Genomic DNA, 12,467 nt, shown 5'->3' with positions numbered 1-12,467 from the left:
ACTCCTGGTACGGATGGGCTTACAGTTAGTTATTATAGGAATTTACAGGATGAGATGTTAGGTCCACTTAAGGAATTATTTAATCAGATACAATTAGGAGGGGGAATTCCCCCCTCATGGAGAACCTCTTTTATTTCATTGATACCAAAAGAGGAACAGGTTTGTTCCAAACCTGGGAACTATAGGCCAATCTCGCTTTTAAATAATGATTATAAGATTTTTGTTAAAATAATAGCTAATAGATTAATGTTGATTTTGCAGCGAAGAATTCATAATGATCAATCTGGATTTATAAAAGGGAGACAGATGAGGAATAATGTTAGGCAGATTGTTAATTTACTGGAGTATTTAGAAAAGAAAATTTTATTCCAGCAGCATTTATTTTTCTTGATGCAGAGAAAGCTTTTGATCGATTGCATTGGGATTTTTTATTTAAACTAATAGAAAAGATGCAATTTGGAGATGGTTTTAAGAATAATTAGGGCAATTTATGGAGAGCAAACAGCACAGATTATAATTAATGGTAGCTTAACAGAACCTTTTAAGATTGCGAAAGGGACAAGACAGGGATGTCCTTTATCACCATTATTGTTTATTTTAACTCTAGAACCATTATTGGATAAAATACGAGAAGTAAAGGAGATAGAGGGAATTAGAGTTAGACAACATGAATATAAGCTGAGAGCTTTTGCAGATGACCTGGTGATTACCTTAACAAACCCTATAAACTCTAGTAAATCTTTGTTGGAAATAATTGATCAATATGGGAAGGTTTCAGGGTTTAAGGTAAATCAGAAAAAGACAAAAGTGATAATAAAAAATATGGCCAGACAACAGAAAGAAAAACTAGAGGAAATAACTGGATTTGAAATTGTAAAGAAGGTTAAATACTTAGGGGTCTATATTACATCTTCAAATGTGAAACTGTATAAGAATAACTATGAAGTTTTATGGCAAAAAGTTCAGAAGGAGTTGATTGTTTGGAAAAAATTGCAATTATCCCTGTTGGGGAGAATAGCTGCTATTAAACTGAATGTTTTACCTAGATTTTTATTCTTCTTTCAGATGATACCAATAATTAAGAAAGATAAGAATCTTGAGGAATGGCAGAAGGGAATTAATAAATTTATATGGGAAGGTAAAAAAGCTAGGGTTAAAATGAAAATAATTCAAGATTCCCGGGAAAGGGGAGGTTTAAAAATGCCCAATTTTAAATTATACTATGAAGCAGCTGCTCTCTCTGCAATAAGTGATTGGTTTAATTTAACGGAGGAAAGAATTTTGAATAGAGAAGGTTATGACTTGCTATATGGATGGCATGCATATTTAATTTATGACAAAAAAGTGGATAAGGCCTTTAAAAATCATGTGTTAAGAATTGCTCTTCTGCGTGTTTGGAAAAAATACTTTTACAAACTAAATTATAAGGTTCCTATATGGGCAAGTCCTAGACATACAATAGAGAATATAAATATAGAACAGAATCAGGAAATGATTACGTATAAAGATCTTTTGTATATTGAAAGAGATAATTTGCAATTAAAATCGCTGCACATACTAAAAGAAGAAGGGAAAAATTATACTTGGTTTCAATATGAGCAACTACGTGCTAGATGGAAGGAAGATCAGAAAATTGGTATAGAGCAGAACGAGGGAAATTTGGTAAAGCAAATTAGAAATCAGTCTCAGGAGCATATAAAGAGATTGTATAATGTGTTACTTGAAATAGATTCTGAAAGGGACTTGGTAAAGGACTGTATGATAAAGTGGGCACAAAATTTTCAGGAGCCAATATTATTGGAAACTTGGGAAAAAATTTGGGTTAGAAATGTTAAATTCACGCAGGCGCAGAATCTGAGGGAAAATTTTTATAAAATGTTTTATAGATGGCACTTAGATTCTAAGAAATTATCGTGTATGTACCCAGATATGCAAGCAAAATGTTGGAGATGTAATTGTGATGATGCTACATATTTTCATATTTGGTGGACTTGTAAGGATATAAAGGCCTTTTGGATAAAAATTTGGTGGATTTTACAAAAGGTTTTGAAAAAGAAGATAAAGTTCCTGCCGCAATTTTTTTTGTTGGGAATTATTACGGACTGTACAGTAATTGAGACTAAATTGATTTTAAATTTAATAACAGCAGCAAGATTACTAATAGGACAATACTGGAAGAAAAAAGAAGTACCTACAATAGAAGAATGGATATTGAAAGTTGCCAATTTGGCTGAGATGGCGAAGATATCAGCCTTTTTGAAAGATAATACGCAAGAAAGATACTTAAAGGAATGGAAAAAATGGATTGACTATATTCAAAGTAGATATCAGACTAAGAGTTATCAGACTGTTTTTGAATGATTATGATGTATTATTTTTTATTGTTTTCGGGGGAAGTTAGGAATTGATGATTGTAGGGGTATAATTAAGTTGGGACGAAAATTTTTTTAGCATATGTTTGTTTTATTTTTAACTATACCTTGTGCTCGTTCCGGGAAGTCGGGGGGGAGAGGGGGGTTGTTAAGGGATGGAGGAGGGGAGGTGGGAGAAAGGGGGGAAAAATTTTCTGTAACACTTTTTGAATTAAAAAAAAAAGTTTATGCCTTAACATAAATAAGCATTTTTTAATTTGAAAAATAAAAGCTAAATTCACCGTGGATTATGAACCATTTTTTACCAGCAGATACTATACTTTAAGCTGAGAACATTTTGCTCCTATTCAAGCATAGCAACCTCTAATTATTTTTAAAGATAGTAAAATATCTGATATATTCCTTCTAGCTGTACTAAATGAAGAGTAATAGTTTAACATTATATCTGCAAAGACTACAGATTTTTCTGAAATCTTGAACTGATTCATAAAACATTTATTAGGAATTCAAACAGGAATTAATCTTATGTAGAGAAATGTCATAATATTAAACAAGTTTTTCTTCAAAATAATTAATCGAGAAATAGCTGACAATGTACTAGAAAAGCAATCTTAATAAGCCATATGATTTCTGCTTTTCATTGTTAAGTTTTAAAAAGTTAAATATTTAAAAAGCATGATTCTGCATGAATGGTCAAGTTTCATACCTTTAGACCTGAATATTAAAGAAAGCACTTACCAGGCAAGCTAATCTATCAAGCAAGGAGCCTTTAGGCATATAATCATATACTAAGCAAGGCTGATCAAAGTCATTTGAGAAACCAAGCAATTCTACTAAGTTCTCATGTTGGCACCTGTAGACAAAAGTATAGTTTTATATTGTTGGGGCTTTTCTGTTTTTCAATATGTACCATTCTGAAAAACATAAGGGATTTAAGCTACTTCTAGCTTTGACTGTAAATTGACTATATAGCATAGAAACTGATTCTATGTCTACAGTGACCCATCTCATATTTTCTACACAAAATATTGTGTGTTAATTTCTATGGATAACCTGAAAATATTCTTTTCCAATAATCTGATAGTCAATATTTTGATTAATGAATACCAAATTAGACATGAAACTTAAGTTTTCAAATCTACCGGTACCCACCAATATTAGTTTATCAGATTTGTAGGGGAGAAATAAAAGCTGAATAATCCTGCTTCTACGTAGGGCCTCCCAATTTTGAGAGCAATTTATTTTAAAATCTTGTATGAAAATTGTAAAGATATGAATGCCACCTGTCCTATGTGGCCTGAGTTAGGGCAATAACTGATCTAACTAGATACAAAGTAATATGGTATTTTTTTAAAAACCTAAAAATTAGAATCTCAAGGATATTTGTATATATAAAATAAAAAACAAATATTTATTTTAACACATGAATGACCTAAAAAATTCCATGAAACTTCAAAGGTTTAAAAAGAGTACATTTTATTGCAATTAGTGGAAACTACTTTTTAGTTTATATATTCAGAATAGATCCTAGTAATTATTCAAAGAAAGCTACCTAAACATCAAAAATTTGTATGTAAAAATAATTGGTAAATATATTTTTGCAAAGGAACATCAGCAAAATAGATGACTTCCGAAGAAGTCATGAGCACAAATCATGTTCATTTCTATAGAAATTTCTTCTCACGTTAGAATTGAAACTGAAGTTTCCTTCAGCTACCTTATGTTTAATTTTTAAAAAATTCTAAAAATTTTAAAAGCTATGGCCCTGCACAATCCTAGTCCTTTTCCCAAAAGAGATGGTCATTCTATGTGTATAGTTATACACATAGTGATATTAAAGTACATGGAAATTAAAAAGGAATTTTAAAATTACAACTTAATTATTTTGAGTGCTATATCAACATTTTCCTAAGCTACTTGTATGCAATAATATTATCAATAATTATTTCCCTAGTTTCTAATGCACCTTAATTTTTACAATTTGCAACTAGAAGAAATATCTAATATTTCTACATATTTTCTAAGATTTCAAGTTTAGTACTAACCAATTTTTTAAAAAACTAGCAATTTATTGCAGATATATATTGCAACAATATTTTAACAACACTTACTTACTTTGCCATAATCTTTAATTCTTGCTCAAATTGTTTTTTCAGCTCTTCGATACTTATATCAGCCAACTACAATAAAATAAAAATAAATGTACATGTGGTTGATAGAAAAGATACATACTTATTTTTGCAGAGCCCTATTATGGTTGGTTCACACATGCTATGCCTTGATTTCATTACCTAAGAGAAAATAAATAAACTGCAATTATCTGGATTCATATCCTATATTGGCCAGAAACGTGACCTATTATCCATGATATCTGGTTTAAATAGGAAATCAAAGGGAACCACTCTAGCAAATGAGGGACTTCTAAAAATGTTTTATGATTCAGCATCTTATGTGAGTTCTGTTAATTGTGGCTGATTTAAATATCCATTGTTATATTTCAACATGGTGTGAACAAAACAAATTAATTATGCTCTCAGAACCAGTAAATTCCTGAATTTCTATTTGTGCCAGCTTTATTTTGTTAAGCTCAAAATGTTTGTAGAACAGTAAATTGAAGAATTTTGTCATAAGTAATATTTTCTACACAGAATTATTAAAATCTGTTAGTAACACAAAAATTTCTGAAGCATAATTATTTGAAATAATTTTCCTGCTTGACTTGTTAAAGAAGTTTGCTCTTGCTCTAATTCTTCTATTAGATACTATAAATGTAGTGTGAAAGGTAGCATAACATTGTTATTAGTGCATGATTTTCTGGTCTCCTTTTATTACATAATTCTTTAAATTAAATAGGCAACAAAGTATATAGCAAAATAATTGAAAACTTACAGCTGTAAGTTTTTTCACTGCCACTGTTTGGCCATTGATGCACCCTTTGAAAACCACTCCAAAGCCTCCTTCGCCAATCTTGTTGCCACCGGCTGACACAGTTTGGTCATCAAAGTTATTTGTGATACTTTTCAGCTCATAAAACAAGAAGTTTTTCAATCCTGGGCAGAAGCCGGGGGTCAGGAAGAACAAGGTTGAATGCAAATTACAAAACCATTTTAAGCATGGAAATCTTATAATCCAAACTCTACATTAATTTATTTACATATTGTAAATCACATATCCCAGTGCTGTGCCATATAGCAATCTAAATATAATAACATTATTAATAGGGCTCAGAATAGTTATTTCCAATAACTATTATAGTGACCTCATCTCCAAAGGAAGCCTATCATATAGTGCATTACAATAATCCAACCAAGCAGTGATCAATGTACAACAAAGTGAATCAAATTAAAGTTTCTAGACAATGATTGGAATCAAATACCTGAATGAGGTTCGGCATACACAATTTAATATACTGATATAGATTTTCAAGGATGGTATCTGTTGGACTTCAAGGTTTAGTTAGTGTGGTCTAGACAATAGATTTCTTGACGTTTTGCAAGCAACTAAGGCTGACATTGTAGGATTAGTGAAAATTTCCTTTGTTCTTAGGTATGATATCTTTCCAGCTTAAAGATTTTGTTGTTTATTAGGTTACTAATAAATAATTAGAGGCTTTTGTAAACTTTTAAATTAACTTTAGCCAGAGCCATTACTTCATTTGTGCCTTTGACTGCTAGAAGTAACATTTCATAACATCTGATAGCAAGAGCGGGGGTGGGGGTAGGATGTCCACCACAAACAGTCCATAAGCTCCTATAGTCCAAATATCTCCTATGTACTCCAAATGTTTCCTATATAGTCTAACAGGTTGTGTCTTTGACACTTGCAAGCAAACCTGTTACTGGATTTAAAAAAGGGTACCTAGTATTTAGCTTAACAGTGGTTAGGGGTGTTTAGATAAGGGCCTGGAGATAAATAATTCATAGTTTAGTAAAAAAAATAATCACACCCAGAGGTAGTCAGCTTGTATGATAACGATATAGAATTAAATAATTAATGGAGTATTGTGGGATAGTTTTGCTTTGTACACATGTATGACTGTCATACAACTTTGTAACCAATAAGCAATTCTCTTACTTTTGTTTCCTATAGCAAATTGTATAAAAATAACTGTGCCCGATTACTGGGGTGCTCCTTGAATGTAAACTCCAGAGGCATCCTCGTCTGCTTCTGTACAGAAATAAAAGAGTTTTGCCTCTCCTCAATTCCTATGTGGACATTGGATTCTTCACACCAGGTTCTTGTACCTAGCCAGCCTTTTGGCCAAAAGCATTTTCAGGGGCAAGATGGTTTGTTATGCAGACCACAGGCAATTGAGCAGATCTGTCTTCATAGCCAGGTGCCCTGACTGCTGATTGATAATATTACAGTGTGAAGGCATAATATCCAGAATCCTCCTAGAAAGAAACACCCTTGTTTCATGTTGTCAAGAGCTGTAAGTTTGTATATATCTACCAGCTTGTCATCATCTGAAACCAACCCCTATACTGGAATGGGCTAGCAAGGGTAGAGTAAGAGATGAGTTAAAATTTGGAAAGGATAACTGTCTACCTGTATCATTAAGGTGACTGCTGTTCTCTGAACTCAGATCACAACTATTTGATGTTAGGTGACTTTCATTTGGATCCAAGGGTAAACATTCAGGTGGTATTTTCTTGCCTTCTACAAAAGGTCCTTTTTTAGGTAGAAGTACAGTTTCTGGTAAAGATAGAGACAGGCTCATATTTTCAGCATGATTACAGAATCTGCCATTAAATAAAATTATAGATGTCAGGAAATGCATTCATCCTAGAACATTTTAAAAAAGGTGTAAGGAATTAATTATGCTTGACTAATCACTCTCTTAAGCATACTATGGGGCTAACATAAAGTTATAATGTGAGTCACCTAGAATGGTATGAAAACTTGGGGCTAGTTAAATTGTGAATGATGCCCTTCACAACCACAATTTTTCATATGTCTCTCATAATCTGAAAGATTCCTCAAATGTAAACTTGCAAATTTTGCCATCAGTTCTACCCCACTGAATAAAAGGGATTTTTAATATATAGTATAAAACAGAAAAATACTAGCCTTTTCACATACATAAAAAACTATTTTATTTTCCTAACTATGTGAGTGTCTTTAAATCCAGATGGAAAAAAATTAAAGTCCGGAAAATTCTATCCATTCCATTTAAAAATCATCTATTAATTCAGCAGCATAACCTATCAGTAAACTTAATAAACAATTATTTTTTTAAAAATGTAAATTTTAATTGTATTCTTAGTAAATTTAGTATACTTAGTATAAAGTAGCCTCACTTTGTAGTCAAAAGCATTCAATTATGCTAGCCAAGAATTTTTGACTACAAATATGCGTAATTGATAAAATCTGTGAGACCTTGTGGTTCACACGAAGAAGGCTAATCAGGGTTTATCTTCCACTGTCAAATCATGTTCTAGGTCAGTGGTGGTGAACCTATGGCACTCGTGCCAGAGGTGGCACTCAGAGCCCTCTGTGGGCACAAGGGCCATCATCCCATTGCGTTTCTCTGTCATTTGCAGGGAAACAAGTTTGTGGGACTAAAAAAAAATTCACTCAATCAATTCCAACTTCTCGTGAAAGAAAAAGATCTCAGGAAGTTGGAATTGAGTGAACTTTTTTTTAGTCACACAAACTTTTTTTTTCCTGAACACGATGGCGAGAAATGTAACAGAGAACCCCGACAGAGTTGGAAATCAGGTAGGAAAAGAAATGCTTGGGGCAGGTGTCAGCAACCGGTAGCTCCAGAGTCACATGCTGCTCTTTCATCCTTCTGCTGCAGCTCCCTGTCACAGCAGTGGTTGAAAGAGCTGTTGCCCTGTTGTGGCGATGGCCTTAGTGCGGGAGCAAAGCACCCCTGCACTTGCCTTTGCACAAAACAGGATTCCACCTTTATAGCGGTATATTTGCTGTTGCTGCCTCCATGGCCTGTCCGCTGCTCTCACAGTGCCTTGCGCAGCACAGTAAAACTGAATGTGCTTCATAATGGGGGAGACAGGGTCCCCTCCTCCTGGAGCCCATTACAACGCAGAGCCACAGTGCAACCCTGCCTTGTTGTCAGCTCACTCTCGCCTCCTGGATGTCAGTTGGTTTTCTTGCAAAGCTGCTGGTGTTATGCCTCCCCGCTAGCCAGCTGGTGTTCAGCTCTCTGCCGATCAACTGATCATCAGCACACTGCTCCTGAGCGTCAGATTCCCACCACCCAGCACCAGTTCAGGGATTCCTTCCCCCCTGGGGGGAGAGTGGAGAGGGAAAGAGAGAGGGGGGGGGAGGGAGGGAGGGAGGGAGAGGGAGTGGGAGGAAGAGAGGAGGAAAGAGAGAGAGAGAAAGGGAGAAAGGGAGGGAAAGAGAGAAAGAGAAAGGGAGGGAGGCGGAAGAGCAGGAGGGTAAGAGAGAAATGATATTACAAAAGTTCTTTTTTATTGTTGCTAAACGTAATATTTCAAAAGCAGAACAAAAATGAAGGGGCTTAAAATTGCATTTATCACATTTTTCTTAGAACAATTAGGTGAATTCTGTCTTGTTTATTTTAGGTAGTAAAACCTCAGTATTCAGGTTAAATTACCGTGTTGGCACTTTATGATAAAGAAGTGGGTTTTGAGTTGCAGTTTGGGCACTCGGTGTCTAAAAGATTCGCCATCACTGTTCTAGGTCATCTTGTAAGAGGATAGTGATTTAGGTGTACTCTCTATAGACATTTCAGGAAAGGATTGCTAATAATGTTTGGTTCACTACAGTTTAACCATGGTTTAAAAATGACAATGGCTAAGTTTTATATTAGCAATAAGCCAGAACAAAACATGTTCCATTATATTTTAATTGTATGAAATCAACATTTTCAAGAAAACAAAATGCTCGTTTGAAAGATAAAGTGTAGATCAAAATTACCTGGAATCAAAAGACTTGCTGGTGTCAAGAACTGATTTCTGATGAGGAGGTCCATCAAATCACTTACTGTACAATTTAATGTTCCCCAATCATAAAGTAATTCACAGGTGGGACTTTTTCCTACTTGTTTTAATGCTTCAAATCGCCTTTAAGGTATATACATATGTTAAAGAATTAGCTATTATTTATAAAAAAATGTGACATGTTATAACCATTTTAGTTGCACTTTTGCTATTAAGTTTTTAGTCCAAGCCTGAGCTAAACATTAACTATTTTGCCAGCTATAAAGTACTAGGATACATACTGTCTTAAATAATTTATATAACAGCTGAGTCCAGTAACAATGAGAACAGGATTATACCTAGCACAGAAATGAATGGTATAAAACAAAATAAAATGAATCAAACTATAAAGTTAATTTCCAAGATTGTTTTCAGAAACAGAGTGATATATGTAACAAATATAGCAAAAATCAGATATTAAAGAAAGATTCAGCATCAAAGTGCCATTCTTAAAATAAAGTTGCAATCCCTGTTACGACAACCCCAAACTGTAGATAACTAAGTCTTATTTTGGACAGTCAATCTTTCAATAAAAACCTACAGGGAATATAATATCAATGTGATCCAATACAGCTTCTCACATCTCTAGTCTAGATATACAAGCAGGAGAAAACTCAGACAGGGTCTATCTCAAAGGTTGATTTTTACTCCCTCACCTTAGCTATGTCCCAACAGCAGCTGTTCTGACAATTTTTTTCGTCCCTCACTCCAACTACCAATCACTCACAGTGAGCATGTTTGAGCATCCACTAGTTCTACCGCCTTCGTTTTCAATGACCACATTATTTAGCAAGTTGCAAGCTAACTCTTGCTAGAATCAAGGGGTTAGGTGGCTATATAAATTTATTAAAAACATAAATAAATCTGTAACAATGCTTCCCCTTTGGTTTCCATATCTTACCTTATTTGCATTTGGTTGTATCGTTTTGCACCAGATAAATCAGTTATATCAGCAGCTAATTTCTTCCATCCTTCTTGTGGATCAATGAAATCTGCCAGTTGTCTCATCATTCCGTAGCCAAGGGAACGTACATAGGTAGAAGGTGTTATGGAATTGGTCATTTTTGATTCCTGACAAATGCAAATGAAGTTGCTTTTAAGCACTCTTTTTTAATAATCCAAGATTATACACTAATCCCAAGGCTGTAATGCATGTTTCATTTGTACTTTGTTTTTACAAGTTTTTCCATAGTACTGGTTATAATGCAGTATTTGATTACTATGTCCTTACAAGTTTTGAATTATTTTAGCAGCTTCTTTTCAAAACATTCAATCATCCATCACACATATTCTCCTGCCAAATAAATGATAACAAATACAGGTAGTCCTCTATTTACAACAAAATTGAGCCCAAAATTTATATTGCTAAGTGAGACATTTGTTAAGTGAGTTTCGCCCCATTTTACAACCTTTCTTCCACACTTGTTAAATGAATCATTGTAGTTGTTAAGTTAGTAACACAGTTGTTAAGTGAATCTGGCTTCCCCATTGACTTTTGCTTGTCAGAAGTTTGCAAAAGCTGATCACATAACCATGTGGACACTGCAACAGTCTAAGTGTGAAAAATGGTCATAAGTCACTTTTTTTTAGTCCCGTTGTAACTTTGAAGTCACGATATGAACTGTTGTAAATGGATGATTACCTGCACAAGGTAATCATATTACAAGGTAATACTTATTACCCTGTTACTTTAAGTGACCCTGTTACTTAACTTGTAGTTAAGCCTCAACTACAATTTATATTCATCCAATAGCATTTACTTTCCAAACATAGCAGGATACACTATAGCAAAACTGTTTAGTGGGCAGAGCTGCTATCATAAAAAGTTAAATGCATATAACCTATTAATCTACAATACCCCCTCCCAAAAAAAAACCCCACCAACTTTTTTTTTTCCATAATAATTCCCACAATTTGACCAGTGTACAATACAATCACTTATCCAACAATCAGTCCTATACTCAAATTATACTCAATCAGGGCTGCTCGACTGCCACTCCCCCCTTTAATCCTTTCTTCCCTTCTCATCCCTCTTAAACTTCCCCCACCACCTTCTCCTCGCTTTCCTACTTCCCCTCCTCTTTCCCACTTCTCACTACCATCCTTTCTAACCCTCTATCTTCTCCTTCTTCTCCTCCTCCTATCCTTTCTTCTCCCTCCCTTCTTTCCTCCCTACCCACCTACCTACCTACTTTCTTCCTTCTTTACTCCTCTTTCCTTACCCTTTCCCTTCGGGAGTGTTTGCCGAGCAGTCCCGACATTACACCATTCCAACTTGTTTAATTCTACCATTATTCCTGTACAATGGCAACCAATCAATTTATAGTCTTCCCCTTCCCCGCCTCCTTCCCCCCCCCCCGAGACTTCCCAGAACAGAATACAGGGTATTGTAACTAACAAACATAATCTAAAATATAACATAAAACATATTCCATTTCACACCATCACACTATCACTTAAACTAATACATAATAATTCCTAACTTCACTCAAAAACTAATTGATATTTTTTAATCTGATACTTATTTTGAATATAATCAATCCACTTCCTCCATTCCAAAATATATTTTTCTTGTGTACAGTCTTTCAAGTAGGCAGAAATTTTTGCCATTTCTGCTAAATTTGATACTTTACTAATCCATTCTCCAATTGTAGGTAAGTCTTCTTTCTTCCAATATTGTGCAATCAATAATCTTGCAGCAGTTATTAAATTCAGAATCAGTTTTGTCTCTATAACAGTGCAATCTGAGATTATTCCTAATAAAAGAACTGTGGAACAAACTTGATCTTCTTTTTCAAAATGTTCTGCATAATCCACCATATTTTAATCCAAAAGGCTTTAACTTTTTTGCAAGTCCACCATATATGATAATAGGTAGCATCCTCACAATCACATCTCCAACATTTTGCTTTCACATTTGGATACATACATGACAGTTTTTTAGGATCTAAATGCCATCTATAAAACATTTTATAAAATTTTCTCTTAAATTTTGTGCTTGTGAATTTAACATTCCTCACCCAAATTTTTCCCATGTTTCTAACATTATAGGTTGTTGAAAATTTTGTGCCCATTTTACCATACAATCTTTAACCAACTCCATTTCTGAATCAATTTCAACCAA

At 34.2% G+C, this 12,467-nt stretch overlaps 2 protein-coding genes across 2 annotated transcripts in view; one reads left to right on the top strand and one right to left on the bottom strand.

Annotated features, from left to right (window-relative positions):
* Positions 1-12,467, top strand: part of TWF1 (twinfilin actin binding protein 1) — an 84,334-nt gene that overhangs the window by 66,337 nt on the left and 5,530 nt on the right.
* IRAK4 (interleukin 1 receptor associated kinase 4) overlaps positions 1-12,467 on the bottom strand; it is a 30,145-nt gene that overhangs the window by 12,557 nt on the left and 5,121 nt on the right. The window contains 7 exon segments of the mRNA XM_058190133.1: positions 3,111-3,225; positions 4,488-4,552; positions 5,262-5,422; positions 6,921-7,100; positions 7,103-7,114; positions 9,282-9,427; positions 10,245-10,414. Coding sequence (XP_058046116.1) covers positions 3,111-3,225; positions 4,488-4,552; positions 5,262-5,422; positions 6,921-7,100; positions 7,103-7,114; positions 9,282-9,427; positions 10,245-10,405 — 840 coding nt within the window. The 5' untranslated portion in view covers positions 10,406-10,414.

The sequence above is a fragment of the Ahaetulla prasina genome, chromosome 7, assembly GCF_028640845.1.
Source record: "Ahaetulla prasina isolate Xishuangbanna chromosome 7, ASM2864084v1, whole genome shotgun sequence".
In the NCBI taxonomy this organism is placed as follows: Eukaryota; Metazoa; Chordata; class Lepidosauria; order Squamata; family Colubridae; genus Ahaetulla; species Ahaetulla prasina.
This window is presented reverse-complemented; position numbering and strand designations above follow the sequence as displayed.